This window comes from Leiobunum rupestre, chromosome 6, assembly GCF_980474605.1.
Source record: "Leiobunum rupestre chromosome 6, qqLeiRupe1.1.hap1, whole genome shotgun sequence".
Classification (NCBI taxonomy): Eukaryota; Metazoa; Arthropoda; class Arachnida; order Opiliones; family Sclerosomatidae; genus Leiobunum; species Leiobunum rupestre.
Window position 1 is genome coordinate 40872787 of NC_143389.1, and position 16092 is coordinate 40888878.

Below are 16092 nucleotides of genomic sequence, written 5' to 3' on the forward strand. Positions count from 1 at the left end.
TATTCAGTCATCGGTGTTTTTTAAAATGGCGTAGCATTTATAGTAGTTTTACGTCAGTCATCGGCAAAACCGACTCTTCCAGCCGGTGAGTAACCGATGACCATAGAAATCTCATAGGTAACTAGAATGCTGCCGTGTAACTGGCAAATGGGCCAAACGCCGTGGCAGACGATAGCAAGATCTCAGCCAATCAGAGCTCAAAGAGTGGTTCTGCCAAGAATTTAATGTCACCAGAGAGAATGACGTCATCTATCTCCCGCTATAGTAGCGGATCCAAGGAGGATATTATCCTCCTTGGCGGAACCACTCTACGGCCTCTCATTGGCTGAAGGTTCAAGGCGAACTGGCGTCAAGCTCGGCCGTAGGCGGCAGCATTCTAGTTACCTATGAGATTTCTATGCCGATGACTATCGTGACGTCAAAGCCGGAAACGCGAAAAAGCGTACAAGAGAAAACTGGTGTCAGCGATTGCTAAGCAGTGTCATCGGTGAGAGTTGTTGAACTTACCCCCTAATTCGACGAAAACTCGTCATTAAGCCTAGACATGGTTATTATATTACCTGATTGTCTCTTTTATAACCATACAAATAACAGTCAACGGAAAAAAAACCGATGGATTTCCACCGATGAGCTTTTTCGTCATAATGACGTCGTAAGTTGCTGATTGCTTTTATTCAGTCATCGGTGTTTTTTTTTTTAAATGGCGTTGAATTTATAGTAGTTATACGTCAGTAATGACGTCAGTCATCGGAAAAACCGGCTCTTGAATTAAGCCGATGACTTCGGTGAGCAACCGATGACCATCGTGACGTCAAAACCGGAAATGCGAAAAAGCGTACAGTAGGAAACCGATATCAGCGATTACTAATCGGTGAGTCCGATGAGCGCTGCTGAACGTACCCCGTGTTACATCTTACACTTGACGTAGTTAAGCCCCGCCTTTCTCTCGACGCGCTTTCGTATCACCGTCCCAATGGAACCTTAGACATTCCAAGTGTATACCTCTATAGAGTCCTGCTTGTAACAAGTGTTTCCTTTTAACTATGTAACTTTTTTGACAAATTAAGGCTTAGCAAAAACACGACATTCTTCTTACAGGTGAAGTTTCCATTATTTCAACAAGCACTATATAAACAGAGACTTTCGGGTCCTGGCTCTCGAAATTATGACTTCTTGGCTATTTCTTTGAAGATGTTTTATTGAAGCGCCTATTGAACCAATAAATCATTTACTGTATGTCTGTAACGTCGTGTAGTCAGAATGGCGATGGAACTCACTATAATGTCTGTGTTGTGGATAGCTCTCAGTTAAGACCAAAGAATATACGCTTCGCTTACTAGACACTGACAGGCGTCTCCATACAAAAAACCTGTTAACACTTTCGAAACACGGGATAAGCCTTTGACAAGCCGTTAGAGGCGCGGGAAAAATTTTGACCAGAGTCTGCTATCCTACGCAAGTTATAGTTTGTTGAAATTTTCATTTGAAAAAAAGGGGGAATAGGATCATGAGGGAAAAACGTCAACATTCCACCAAATTAATGTAAACACGTTTTAAAAATTATTAAAGCGTGAATTTTATTCTTTTTTCTTCTTAAAAACATGAAATTTTCTAGAGTCAAATGAGAGAATGGACTTCGTTTTCTTTAACCAAATTCGAAAAATACACAAATTTACAAGAAACCAAAATCTACTGTAGATTTTTTCGGTTTTATATTGAAAGATGAAAGGGGGAGGAGAAAAAAATGATTTTTAACAAAAATACTTAAAAAAGTTATAATTAGCCACAATATTTATGTACACAATTTGTAAAAATGTGTTTATTTACCATTATTTAGCTTTTTTTTGGCACATTCTAGTGTTTTATTTTGTATCTCCAATTCGAATGCCTTTGTGTATTTTTTTTTCAAAAAAATAAACCTTTTTAAATTACAATCAATAAATGCCTAAAATAGTAGGTCCAAAAGAAAATAAAGCAAACGAGTAAATAATAATAATAAAAACAATGTTTGACATTATTAAAAAAGAAAACATTGGGAAACGATGTGTCTGGCGCTAACATTGTTAAAACAAAAAACATAATAAAGACTAAGGGAAGGTATGGGGATGTAGCATATTAAAGTACCAGTTTTTTTTCTTTCTAAAATATTTTAAGTATGTTCTAACATACTAGACGAAGAGTTTTGAGGGTTTTGAAGGGACAGACGCAAAGTGTTTGATGGCTTGAGTTGGGTAGTACTGTATTTTGAATCGGCAAAACGCTCGTGGTAGCGCTCCAATCTCAGGTACTTTACAGTTACCAGTTTACCTTAAGATTAAAAGTTAGTTTAGAATTTTTAGAAATTTAAGCTTCCCATTTAAAAGAATCAGGAAACTATTTGGTTTTTTAAGCATAATTTCATTAATGAAATTTTACTAAAAGGAATTAGCTGACAGGGTCTAACGTTGTTAATTTTTTTCCATTGTTCTTCTTTAACAGAGGGATGGGGGAAGGGGTGAGGAGGAGGCACACAATAAAACTAAAAAATGTAATTTCTTTAGATTTGATTGTGGTACATTCTGACCTTTCAAATAGCGAATTAATTAGGATTAAAGTTTATACCATCAAACCACCATCCGTGAAGAGCTTTATAGGCTTGACCCGCAGATTCCGAGCTATTGCACTTCATGAAAACACAGCCCTGAAATTATGTTGAAAAACATTTTTACAAAACTATTACCAAAACTCTAGGCCTGTGCGAGCCTTGATTTTTGGGTTTTAAGCAGAGCTTCGAGTATGAAAAATTTCACTTTTCAAGTACGAAGCCGAGCTTTAAAGGGAATATAACCTGCAAATCAATCTTTATCGAAGACCCCTTCAATTTTTCAAATTTCCCTGTACAGTGGCGCCAAATACCCAACGTTATATTTCCTTTAACATTTTCTCGAGCTTTTAGGCTTAGCTCTATAAAGTGGGGGGAGGTTTGAGTACTCTTATGATAGATTTAGCTTAAAAAGGCTATGAATAATTTGATTTATATCGTAAAACATTTTTCAAAAATAAAGATTATTTACAGCCAGAGCTTTTACATTTATTTGAAGCCATATTTGTGAAGTCTAAATTAATAACTGGTCATACAAGAGATCACAACAATAAAATAGTGGACTGATGAACCGCCAAACAACTTACAATGAACAGCTAGGGCACCCTACATTGGCTACGTTCAGTGAAGCTTAAAGGTCTTATACAGTTTTACGTTTGCGTTGATTCCGTTGAGACTTTTTAACCTGTCTCGCTGAACGCTTTTTTACGATTGTTTTAATTTTTATAAAATATCGTCTGCTGTGTCGTCCGCAGCTAGCCTTCCCGTGTGCTGTGACGTCACGATTCTGTTTAACCTGGGCTAAGTTCAGCAGCAGTCAACGGAAAAAAACCCGATGGATTTGATATTTTCCACCGATGAGCTTTTTTGTCATAATGACGTCGTAAGTTGCTAAACGCTTTTATTCAGTCATCGGTGTTTTTTAAAATGTCGTAGCTTTTATAGTAGTTTTACGTCAGAAATGACGTCAGTCATCGGAAAAACCGACTCTTCCAGCCGATGACTTCGGTGAGTAACCAATGACTATCGTGACGTCAAAACCGGAAACGCGACAAAGCGTACAGTAGGAAACCGATGTCACCGATTAATAATCGGTGACATCGGTTTCGAATGACGTGACGACACCGATGAGCAAAGGAAAAACCATCTCGCTCAGCCAATGTTTCGGCTGAGTCTCCGATGATCAACGTGACGTCAAACCCGTTCAGCAAAAAAACGCTGACCATTGAGCTCAGCACTGAGATTTTTTAGAGTTGTTGAACGCAGCCCTAGATTATTGATACGGGGTATATAAATCCAATAATCCATGTTAAACGGGAAGGGTAGCTGCGGACGACAAAGCAGACGATATTTTATAAAAATTACAACAACGAAGAAACCTCTGAAGAAACCTCTTTCAATCGTTTGTTGAGCTAACGTTGCCAACTTGACGTCAAAACCAGTATTACAAATACCGTTCAGTGGAAAAAAGTTGACAACGTAAAGACCATTGAGTTGCACTGAACTTAGCTATAATGTAACTTATGGTTTTAGTTTCGTTTTCTACATTTAAAATCAGTGACTAATCAGAAACCACTAGGACTTGTACCTCACCCAATAAGAGATCTTAAGGCAAGATCAAAGGAAATTTTTTAGTAGCTTTTCCCGCCATTTTTAAAAGCTCATGAGTAGTGCCTTGGAGTACTCGAAAGTTGAGCCTAGGCCTTGTGGCTGGAACCATTTTCGAGCTTTTCAACTAAGGCTTTTTCAGCTTCGAGCCGAGTACTCACACATACCTAGAAAACTCTTAAAAAGTCTGATTTGGAAATACCTCTTTGGATGGTTCATCAATATGAATATGAACAATTCCGTTATTTCCTTCACATTTCTCTAAAATGGCATCTTTTATATTTAGTGGCCAGTCATCTTCACATTCACTTTAGATCAAATCTCACAGTAATTAATTAGATACAGCGCCCAGTGTGTTAAATTAACTAATATACTTACACATCAGGGTCAAACATGTTTCTTATCTTGAGACATGAAGTGGGACTAAATGGCAAAACATTGTTACGAGAACCCGAATTTTCAAAAGCTTGCCCTTGCCATGTTTTTCCCTTTCTTTTAAATTCCTAATTAAAAATAATAAAAAAAATAAATAAAAATTAACATATTTCAAATATTTCCAATGAAATACGTCAGGGGCTGAAGGCTGTAACCATCTCCAAACTAAGAAATCTTCCCCAGAAATGCGCTGAGTTTCAGTACGGACCCTCGATTCATTATCTTTCAGGTAAGTCACGGCTCTATCCCACAGCTGCTGCCATTTAGTTAGAGATCTACAAGAATGCTCCAGAGCATAAATGTAAAAGAATGGTTCCCCAATGAAATTTAACCATCTTGCCTTTGGGCAGGAGGAATGAGCATGTCCCTAACATGAACTACAGGGATACACGTTTCCATGTCAGGATTTCTCTGGCAGGCATCGTGATGTTTCCATAAAGTATCTTTGAGGAGTACAAAAAGTATATACTTTAAAGGGTTCCATCAGCCTCATAAGGGAAGAAACTTGCTCCCCCCCCCCTCTAGCCAGTCGGGATTTTGATTTCGATTACCGCCACTAGAGTGCGCGCGTCGCGCTAAACGAATGTAGGATGACCGAGTAGTATCCCTCTGCGAGTTCACCAGTCTGTTTTAAAATATTATTAAACAATCTACCCTTTTTCCACACAAGCAAGTTGAGGAATAAGTAACATTGTGTTTTATACAAGGGCATACTTTACTTATTTTTCCATTAAGACAATTCGTTGAACAAGAAAAACTTTCCATGCTAATTCTAATTAAATTCCAATAAAATCAAACTAGGCAAAGGTAACAAAAACTCCATCCATTGCAACTGATATCAAAATCAGAATTTCCGCAAAACGACCAGGTGTGTTGTTAAGTTTCTTATTATCAAAAATTCATCTCATTCCGCAATAAAAAAATAGTGCTATTTCACCCTCCCACCCGTACGAGCCTGATGGAACCCTTTAATTGTATTTACAATTAAAAATTAAATTTACCAGTGATTCTTTCAACAAGTTCATAAAGTTGTCTCTCCTTTTCTTTCCTCTTCTGGTAGAAAAACCTAAAAGCGTATGTACCTCCAGCGACACTGGCGATAACTAGAAAAAATAAACATTAACAAAAAAAATTCGAGTATATGACGAAATTCAATAAACTTACCAAAAACAATTAACAAAGCTTGGGCAAAAACAAACTTAAAGGCTTGAGAGAAGCGGCAATAAAATGTTTTGGACGAAGAAGTCGATTCCAAGGCACGAATTTCATCAGTGCTTTCATCTTTCTTCAATATCCTAATAAATAAAAAGCATTTTTTCCTGTAAAATTACCCTGCGAAAGAACGTTTAAACTAGGATTGTAGGGGTGATATTTTAGTCGGGGAAGGGTTACGGGTCAGAAAGAGAAAAAAAACCCAAAAACTAAGGTCAGATTGGTGTTTACCAAAAATTATTTATTAAAAGAGCAAATAAATTATATTTTAAGGAACTTAGACAACTTAAATATTTTTAACTTCAAAGCTCTTTATTAAATGGAACTTAATTATACCATAGAGGCTAAATTTAAAATTAGTCTTGCCCAAATGGCGCTGTCAACGGCGTCAAAAACTAAAAAGAACCCGACCATTTTATTGCAGTTCTATTTTCTTAACCTGCCTCTAAAATTGACAACCCCGACACGAATGGTGTCGGTGTAAAAAACCCTGGGTTCCCAGACTTTCTAGGTCCCTACACCTAAATAACAATATGAAAAGAAATGCCACCATACTTTACTCCCCATTCGGGATGATGCTTTACTAAAATTAAGCAGTTTGTGAATGCAACTTCAAGATCATCTTCCTCTAATGCCATTTCTTTCTGAAGGTCTAGTTTTAATTGACTTATACTCATAGCACGCTCATCTCTACCGGAACATTCAAACTCTCCTATAAATAAATAAGTCAACAAATAAATAAAAATACTTTTTTAAATATTGTGAAAAAATTACCCGCGGCTATTGACAGTATATTGTGTAAATGATGAGCAGCTTTGACAGCCGCTAATAGATCTTTCTCCTCAATGCAATTTATCTGAAAGATATGTACTGAATAAAAAAACTAATTCAACTCTTAAGAAAAACAATAAAAAACACACAGATGAAAAGCCCTTGCAAATGTGACTTGAAAAGCCTAGAATAAATTAAAACACCTATAATCAAATGCTTTAATAATCATTAAATAAATTAATTTACTTTTTAAAGATGAAGAAATGTTATCATCTTTTTGTTTTGCACCAAGATAAATCATTCCTAGTACTATGAAAAAGATCAGCACTAATCCAAGCAACAACCAGGAAATGCACTGAGAATAATTTGTAGCGTTTCTTAAGTCATCAGCTGTGCGGAACTCTTTTTCAAAAGTAGAGTTTCTAAACTGGTTACCATTTATAGAAAAACTTGCTAAAAATTAAAAGACTAATTAGATATGGAGAATAATCCGTTGTCATGGCTAATTAATATGGACCTTTGGCTGGGCCAACAGAGCTGCGTTTGTAAGGCAGGGTACCAAGGCTCTTAAAAAAGCTAGAAGTGGAAAACGTCTGAGGTTTTGCAGCTACACTAGGCAAATTACTCAGCCTATTATTAATTTTATGATCATGAGAGAAATCTCCATCGGAGAAATCTTCGTCAAAGTTGCTGTTCAATGTACTAGTAGATCTTCGGCTTGTAAGCTTGGATCTAGTTAAGTTTCCTGGGTACTTTAGAGCATTTTCAATAGTTTCGTATGATTTACTCCTCGACTGTTCATAGAATGAAGAACTTGTAGATGAATTGGGAGTAGAAAAGGAGGGAGCATCTGACGTTATACTAGGTGGTTTTGGTTCTTGTCCGTATGAATGGTTGCTGGAAGTAGATTTTGTTCTAGTTGGGAGATCAATGGATAAAGGTGATGAGGGTAACGTTCGACGTCTTTGCTGCCTCTGTTTACTAGACAGGGTACTAGAACTGACAGTACTAGATATACTAGCGCTTTCAGATTCACTGTCTTCAGAGCTAAACCCCATCATAGAAGACTGCGACTGGACTCCTCGCAAAGGTGTTGATCTTCTTCTGTTTTTTGACTCATTACTGACAGTTGAAGCCCTACTATGATTACTACTAGCCACGCTAGAAGCTCGGCCAGACAATAACTTTTGAAGCTGTTTTTCATACACACGCCGAGTACTGTCTGTAATGGGGCCTGTGTTTAAACCACTTTCTTGTAAACGGCGCCGTAATTGATCGTCACTCAAATCAGATATATTAGCCATTGTTCACTTGAAATTATTCCCCTTTATGATAGTTAACAATTCAGCTAAAATAATATTTGAAAATTAGCCTACAATTATAAAATTGGCAGCAACAAAACCGTAAATTATCATCACATTTACAATTTCCCATTTCAGTCAAAAAACTGTCTGAAAAGTGAAAAATCATTCATTCTCTAAGCCTTTGCTAAACATTCGACAGCACGCATATCTTATTTTCAGTTAAATAAATACTATTCAACCAATAATTTGTCTAGATTTTTTACAAGAGTACGTGTAATACAATTAAATTCTAACCATTTTCATGATGAATAACTTGGCAAATTTATAATTTCACCCTAATAAAAAACTACCCCTAAATCCACTTTTAAACCGCCACAATCATTTTCTCGGATCTTCAGAAAATTTTTAAGCCGACTTTTACGGGTGCAAAACATTTCTTTTCCCTTCACACTGATTGGCTGAGTATTAGTTGATTGATAAAAGTCCGCCACCTTGGGGACATTTTTTTTGCGTTTTCCATTAAACGTTTTGGCGTTTTAATGTTTTTTTATAGTTTATTAGTAAATTTTCCCATCGTTGCACCCCTAAATTAACTTAGGTAAGACTTTTTTATGTAACATTTTTGTTTATTCCATATTTTTTATATATTTTTCCCATTAAACATTATTTTTCGAAATGTTCTTATAAGCCTAATACTTTAGCGGTCATATTAAAGACAACATACCTATCTTATTACATAGGCGAGAATGATGAGCTTATTTAGTTTCCACGAAAAGGGTGTACGGTTTAAAATTATTCCGGAAACCCTAAAAGCTTCAAATTAAAACCTTTTACCATTGATAACTACCTTTTCTAGAACTTAGAAGCATAGCACAATGTTCCTGTCACTTTTAATTATTGGAATCCTTATTCTTTCAATGCTGAGGTAAATTAACTAATTTTGATATCATTTTGGGTAATTAACATTACATAAATTTTTGTAGCATCCTTCTTTTCTGCTACATGCTGAATCCTTTCCATGTAAGCTAAATAAAAAATTTCATTTGATAATTCAACAACTGTGGTCCAGTTAAAGAGGAGGGATGTTATTATTTTATATTTCAGCTAAAACAGTTTGAACAGACTAAATCTAATTACAAAAACTTCCGCTCGCGTAAAAGCAGCAACAGCACAGAATCAAACGATGCCAGTACCAAATACTGTAGTGATGACAGTACAGTAATAACTGTTTGCAATGGATTTACACCAGGAAATGAGGAAAAAAATGGAGGAACAGATCACTATGATTCTGTTAGACATAACTCAAACTGCAATGGAGCGTGTTCGAATACTGGGAATGCAGAAGAAAATCACGTGACCGAAAATAACAATACTGAACATCACGTAGTCGAACACCACGCTAGTGAAAATGCAGCTAATTCTACTGACGTATAGTAATTGAAACCTACTTTTGCCTTGTTATACTTGAAATTCTAAGTGCCTTATTTCATCTAATTCATCAGAATCTCAAACATTTTTTATACATGTAGTTATTTAAATTTACAAGTTCCATTACGTTAAGGTCCTATTTTTTATAATAGTTATCATATAGATTTAATATTTTAATAATTGTATTAATAATGTCATACCTAGACATTTTGGGAATATATATTAATATTTAATTGCATTTGTATTTTTTGTAAATTCCAACTTCTTGTAAAGTTGGTGGGGTAATAGCTTTATTTTCTACCACAAGTTTTCGAACTATTGACAGGGTATCGCTCTCTAAGATAGTAATAGTGCAGTTATTTCCAAAAAAATTATAACTGAATGTCGGTTCTATAAAGGGTATAACATTCCAACACAAAATGAAAAAAAAACCTAAAGGTTTACAATTGTTAAATTAACTGAAAAATAAAAATAAAAACTGTATGGCACAGTTTAAAAAACTAAAACCTAAACTTACAATTTTGTTATGAATTTACATGGGCAGCATATATATTTTTACACTTCTATTGAAAGTGGTTTGTATAAAATGTTTCTAGACTGAAGAGGCAATAGTTTGAATCAAAATTTCCCTATGGAATTAAATATTGTAGCAATTTTTAATGAAAAAGCAATAAAAAGTTTTATTCCTGTAGATAATATTTCTTATTTAAATGAAAAGTTGGCTAACTAACCTTCTTGCCCTACCAACAGCACTGCATAGTGAGAAGTGAAATTCAAAACCAAATACCATGTTTTTCATTGCAACATTTATTAAGGAAAAGTTTAACGGCAAAACGTTCTTTTTAGAGAAAAATTTAAATTTTTGTGTTTTTTCATTTGTCTTTCAAATAAGAAATTTAATACATAGTTTCGTTTCAATTATAACAGTTTTTTTAGATCTACATTGGTTTATTTTTTTCCGCTAAACAGGTTAAATAATGAACCCGTAGAAATTTAGACACCCTAAACATGACACCATACAATTTTATTATCTTAAATCCTGCAGTATGATTCTTAATAACATGATTAAATATTTCTGAAAATAAATTTAAAAAATACTATTTTTATGTTTCTAGATGAATGTAAAAGTAAATAACACCAGAAGTATATAATATCTATCTTAGAGATAAGTATTAATTTCCTATAGCGTTAAAAATTATTCGCATCAAACATGTACCCTGCAGACTCAAACTAATTTATCAAAATACTTAACGGAATGAAAAATAGTGAGGAGATAATTTATTCTTATACTGACTATTTGAAAAATAACTAATTTAAAGTCATTGTACTGTGTATATTTCCACGGTTTGGCGGTAAAATCGCGCCTATTGAATAGGCCTGCGACGGTACATGCTTCATTTTCAAGTTGTATATGTATACTTCTCTCGGAAGATAGATATTATATACTTCTGATAACACAAATTTGGTAAATTGAACTAAAGTCTTTACATCTTTCCAAAAAAAATAATTTAAAAATATTTTTGTAAACTAAACAATAATATCTTATTTAAATTAGTCCCTAATTTAAAAATTCAATCAATGTATACAGATTTAATTGTCGTGAGTAACGCCTAATGTAGGCGTTTAAATCACGATTTTATTTAATTTTACTCTCTTGCCAATTATAATTATACAACGTACAAAGTATAGGCCTAAAAATTAATATATTACGGCTATTAGGTTTTTTCCGCAATATCGAATTATTTATTTATTTGAAGATCGAAGTGGCTCTCATTTTGGTTTTCTAACAATTAAAAAGTTTAAATTTCATTTACTTTTTTTTTAAGGAGAGGAAAGTTTTAAAGATGGCCGACAAGGGGCAAAAACATAGTATCGTTAGACCAATGAATTGAAGTATAATCAGAAGTATAAAATATACTTCTGGAAAATGAAAAAACACGATAACGCTGCGTCCGACTGTGAATTAACATATAATAGACTTTGGATTATTGGAGGGAGAAAAGACTAATCGCATTTGTCGAGACTCAATATCTGTGTGACTGTTTCCATTTCATACCGAACGCGTTATCACAGTTTAGCCTCTCAAATATCATCGCGCTGACATTCATTAACATTATATTAATTAAATAAAGGCTAAAACTTCACAACTTTTAGACGTTTACGGCCTGATTGGTTTATTTTTAGTTTAGATTTATTGCTGTACGAAAAGCCGTAAAACAAAATAATTAATAAAACACGCTATGACAGGAGCGCCATCTCTAGTTTGAGGGAAAATTCCAAATTGCGGGAATAAATATTTGAAAAGATATGCTTGATTTAGATTTTAATGTTTAATTTGCATCGATGATTGAAATACTACCATACTCCGATAAAACAGCTGAAAATAACGACAATGACGACTAAAAAAAATGAGAAACAGAATGGAGGGCCTGGCTTCTTTTGTATTAGGCAATCCGGGACGCATTATATTGATTGTCTTTACCGGATTCTCTTATACATCTTTAGAAATTGTGATTACGCGCATTCTTTATATTATTTTCTTTTTGAGAGAATGACGATCTGAGAAATCCTTTATTTCTCATTCTGTGGTCACAGGGTTATTTTGTTTCTTCATACTGTCCACGTCTTCGATATAGGCGGGATCTCCGTACTGTTCCCCTATACTGCTTTCCGATAAATCGGAGCGCATGCGTGAGTAGTAACGCACGTGTTGCGTCATTAGACCAGAGCTTTCGGATTCTTGACTTGATTTGCCAGGAATGCAAGTGCTGAAAAGTCCCAATATACCTGGTGGAGAAGCTAAATCGCGGAAAACAAATGCTTATTAGAGGCTTAGAGCTAGTCTTCAACTCGAGGAAATAAGCTACCAGTCAGCTTACAAACTATAACTTTACCCAAGTAAAATAAAATAGAGGGAGTCAATAACTTTTTGATAAGAAAGTAAAAATGAAACGATACCTGCGTATCTAATTACACTGTGGCCTGCTATCCACAAAGCGATATACACGATAAGTGAAAGGATGCAAAGAACCAATCCCGTCACTAAGAACGTAATGGGACCGGCACGATCGAATTCCTTGAAACAACGAACGGATTATTCAAACAATGTCATTAACTTCCGAGTTAACAAATGAGTGTAAACTTACGTGACCTAGGATGACGGGCATTGACATTTCGCCCAAAGCCGCTCCAAATACTAAAATACTCGTTATTGTAGCTAAAAAAAACCAAACATTGGTGTTTAAATAGAGTGGACCGGAAGTGGTGATGTCGGTTTTAAAAACTTACGTGTAACGTTGATGTATTGTTCGGTTAGAGACAACGCCGTGGGGAACACGCTGCTCATGAAAGCACCCATTAAGCACGTACCGACGATCAACATGGTGCGGCTTTCGCTCATGGACAACATGAGGATAATGCCAGTTGTACAGCCCGTCTAACAAACAAACACACATCCAGTTAGTGAACCATCCGACCAAAGAGTATCAAACAGCAATGTTTCGCTACTTCGTCATTTCCTATAAAGGCCGCGCTTTCCTTTACTATAATCAGCTAGGCTAATACCCAAGGCACCACCTAAGGCCTAAGTCGTCAAGCGACTTTTGAAGCCTTTAATACAGGTGGCCGGGTTACAATGCGTAGGAGGGTGGTGGCAAGCCCTGCATGCCACGCGACCGAGCCCACAGCTCCCTACACTAACTATTACCGTTAACCTCAACAAGTTTTTATGGAAGGGGAAACCGAAGAACTCGTGGCAAACCCCTTAAACCAGTGGGGAGAGAACTTGCAAACTCAACGCAGAAGGCGTTGTTCCGAGTTTTCACCCAGTGCCACAAGCTGGGATCGAACCCGGCTCCTCTTGCTGCGAGGCGAAAGTGCTAACCACTCTGCCACCCCACCAAATTAAGAATATCCGATCTTTGCGCGCATATTCTTCCCGCAAGCGCGCGTCTTTTGCGGAATAGGTGGGGGTCTCCCAATCAAAAGGGACGCCCCTGTTTGGGCGGGAAGAATGACAAAATAAGGTTCAAGTTTTTGGCGACCTTTTTTACAAGAAAAAGTAACTTGGAAAACTTAGGATAGATTAGGCAAATTAGAAGCTTCCCTCACTCGATAGGCCCCTGCGCCCAAACTATCCCAGAAACTTTATCCACAGGTAGGTACCACGGCTGTGATCAAACGAAGCTTTACTGTACAAATTGCTTTCCCTCAAAGACAGTGGGGCTAGGCTATAGCAGCCCCATGCTGGGCCTCGTTAACAATTTTACGGACCCTCGGTAAAGTTTTCTAACTGGGTCCCGATGTTGCATTTCATTTTTCTTAAAATAACTAGCCCTAGGCAATTGCCTATATCGCGTAGACAGTAATGCGGCCTTGCCCCCATGCCACAAAGAGTCTCTGTATCATTCAGTGGCGTAGCTAGAGTGGTCGTTCTCGCATCAACCCCCTTTCAGGCGAGCTTCGACTGTACTCTGATACGTTACCTAGTCTAACGATTTTCTGGCTACGCCACTGTTATCCCCTCAGCGACGGATAACATCTGTAGGAAGAGTGAGAATTAACCATTCTAATTGATGAAAGACGCGGTCGATTCGATTGCTTAATAATTCGAGGGATGGACGGCATGATTAGCGGAAATCGATGGAGTACTTCCGGAAGAGAACGATCGGAAATAGGTCCTCCTTTCTGGATTTGCGACGCGCCCACGCTCTAAACGAGGTTTTTAAAGCCAATTTGGTTCCATCTACCCCTCTCGTTTCTCCCCTCGGACCCCTTTTCGCCATCGATTTTTCTCCTCTCATTTCGCCCCCCCCCCCCCGGGACAACACTGTTCGAAGAGAGTCTTCCCCTGTCTCTGTCTCTTCCTCTCCGTTTGGCGCCCCCGCATAAAAGGTCAATTTTGTTAATGTAATAGAGATACGTGCGGTACCCGGAGTTCACACCTCATTTAGACGGACCGGGATTACGAAATGAGCTGCCCGAATTAAGCCTCGGCCTCGTACCCAAGACTGTCGTCATTCTTCCAGGGGGATTTTCCAACGTGTCAGCTACCCGAATTTCGCCTTCCCAAAACCGGTAATAACGGTACCCGGGGCGTTATATTATTCAATCGATTTCAAGGCGATTTACTTTCTTCCAATTAATTTAATCGACTAAGACGCGTAGGTGTTAATCGAGTTGTTAATTAGACGTCGGCGTCTTTCCACGTTCGACTCCGTACCGTTTCAGTCCAGATCTAGGCTATAGGATTACTACAAAGGCCCGGCGTCCTTTGTTTCGGATTAGGCTATCAATCAGGGTTTCCCGCCGTTGAAGAAGCTCCGCGCCTCGAATGGCGCGAGAAAAGGGGGCGATATGTCCATTCGATTAGTAGAAAGCCCGCCAGTCTATCTCCAACAATAACATCTTCCGATCGATCGATATTATCGATATTCGATTACTCAGAGGAGAATCAAAATGTTTCATTACTTACAATATTGCATAAAAGCATGAAGGCGGGTGCTAATCTGGTCGCCAGTGGTATCGAGAAGAGGCGCCCACCGGCGAAGGTACCCTGCAAGAGAGCTCAAAATATAGACATCTCCGAACGTAATACCTTGTTCGAGACTAGAGCTAAGTTCACACGTAAGCGGTAGAAAACAGTTTGAATCGGTTTAAAACGATTTAGCACAAAACTCTTTCGAATCGTTTTGAATCGATATCAAGGTAAAGCGTGAACGCGGCTTAAAAGTTTAAGCCTCTGACGCCATTGACAGTAGCTGAGTTATTTAAGCGGCGTAAACCGCTTCCGTAGAATCCTCTGCTAGAATGCGTTATTAGAGAGGTTAAGCAGCCGACGTTACAAAACGGAATCCAGCTAGAATTCCGAAGTTCCCGGAAAAACATAACGTAGCTTTGCTTAACTTCTCCATTAAAAGGATAGATATTTACCCAGAAAAGAGCGTTGAGATAGGCGGCGTCTGATTTCCGTAATCTGACCGGACCTTTGACGGCGTAGGAATATACGTAGCCTCCGTAAATTGCCTAAAGCGAGGGTTTAAAGCGTAGTGAATGATTTATTAAAGGGCGGATGTTGAGATGGCGAATCGGTACCTGCAGTCCGTCGTAGAGGAACATGAGCCCAGCCGCGAGTAGCGTGATGAGTATAACTTGGAAAGTGGTCACTTGCCGACCTGTCCCTGATCGATCTTCGGTCGCTGTTGTTTCTAAAAAGAAACCTGTCAACTCATTGTGATCAAAGAAAACCTCGATGTCGTCTAATTGAAAGGATATACTTGCCATTAGTTTCTCCACTGTCCATACTTTCGTACTGGTTTTGTTTGTCGCTGGTGACGGCCACTTCCGAGGTCCCCGTGGTGCCTCGCAAGTAGCGGAAAAGTTGTTTGATGGCTAACGTTGATGTCAGAATGACGACTGGAACCTGTAAACGGGCCGTTCTCCCATTAGGAAAAAAGGCCTCTCTAAGGTGGTGTGGATAATAGGAATACCATCAAGAGCGCCATGATCCAAAAGGCGTAGTCGATGTGGGTTTTCTCTTGGGCTTCTTCCAGGGTCTTGGCGGGTTGTGTCTCGATCTCCGTCACCGGTTTGACGTGGCTGTCTATGAACGGCGAACAGTCTTCGTTCAGCAGGAAAGGTTGGGCGATCATGGGACTGACGAAGGCTCCCACTCCGTAGAAGAAATGAAGCGCCTGCCACCACATAATACATTTATCATAACGTATTCGTAATCACCCTAGGATTTGAGGTTAC

General features: G+C 37.7%; 3 protein-coding genes across 8 annotated transcripts in view; 1 reads left to right on the top strand and 2 right to left on the bottom strand.

Annotated features, from left to right (window-relative positions):
* Window positions 1-1580: 1580 nt before the first annotated feature.
* MAN1 (LEM domain-containing inner nuclear membrane protein MAN1) lies at window positions 1581-8372 on the bottom strand. Of its 2 annotated transcripts, none has more exons than XM_090177143.1 (14): window positions 8206-8372; window positions 7125-7955; window positions 6854-7060; window positions 6757-6791; window positions 6611-6692; window positions 6392-6548; window positions 5789-5919; window positions 5626-5727; window positions 4965-5067; window positions 4758-4899; window positions 4568-4692; window positions 4392-4497; window positions 2602-2680; window positions 1581-2307 (listed from the first exon to the last, which is right to left on the bottom strand). In XM_090177143.1, exons 2-14 carry the CDS (start codon window positions 7909-7911, stop codon window positions 2150-2152), a joined length of 2214 nt encoding a protein of 737 aa, XP_090033269.1. In that variant the 5' UTR covers window positions 7912-7955; window positions 8206-8372; the 3' UTR covers window positions 1581-2149. The 2 variants fall into 2 exon arrangements, with proteins under 2 accessions (XP_090033269.1, XP_090033271.1); XM_090177145.1 differs by lacking the exon at window positions 8206-8372 and adding an exon at window positions 8032-8183.
* A 113-nt stretch (window positions 8373-8485) lies between these two features.
* Window positions 8486-9999, top strand: LOC149940957 (uncharacterized). Of its 2 annotated transcripts, XM_090177147.1 has the most exons (4): window positions 8486-8509; window positions 8768-8836; window positions 8895-8931; window positions 9016-9999. In XM_090177147.1, exons 2-4 carry the CDS (start codon window positions 8787-8789, stop codon window positions 9343-9345), a joined length of 417 nt encoding a protein of 138 aa, XP_090033273.1. In that variant the 5' UTR covers window positions 8486-8509; window positions 8768-8786; the 3' UTR covers window positions 9346-9999. The 2 variants fall into 2 exon arrangements, with proteins under 2 accessions (XP_090033273.1, XP_090033272.1); XM_090177146.1 differs by lacking the exon at window positions 8486-8509 and having other exon boundaries at window positions 8605-8836.
* Window positions 10000-10130: 131 nt separating this feature from the next.
* LOC149940958 (solute carrier family 60 member 1-like) overlaps window positions 10131-16092 on the bottom strand; it is a 64237-nt gene continuing 58275 nt past the window's right edge. For 2 of the 4 annotated variants that reach the window (XM_090178343.1, XM_090178346.1), the window contains exons 3-11: window positions 15828-16031; window positions 15619-15760; window positions 15433-15557; window positions 15271-15363; window positions 14813-14893; window positions 12628-12775; window positions 12486-12556; window positions 12298-12415; window positions 10131-12138 (exon numbers count right to left, since the gene is read on the bottom strand). In XM_090178343.1, the coding sequence (XP_090034469.1) occupies window positions 11918-12138; window positions 12298-12415; window positions 12486-12556; window positions 12628-12775; window positions 14813-14893; window positions 15271-15363; window positions 15433-15557; window positions 15619-15760; window positions 15828-16031 (1203 nt within the window). In that variant the 3' untranslated portion in view covers window positions 10131-11917. The remainder of the gene's footprint in view (window positions 12139-12297; window positions 12416-12485; window positions 12557-12627; window positions 12776-14812; window positions 14894-15270; window positions 15364-15432; window positions 15558-15618; window positions 15761-15827; window positions 16032-16092) is intronic. The other 2 variants (XM_090178345.1, XM_090178344.1) reach the window with 2 other exon arrangements.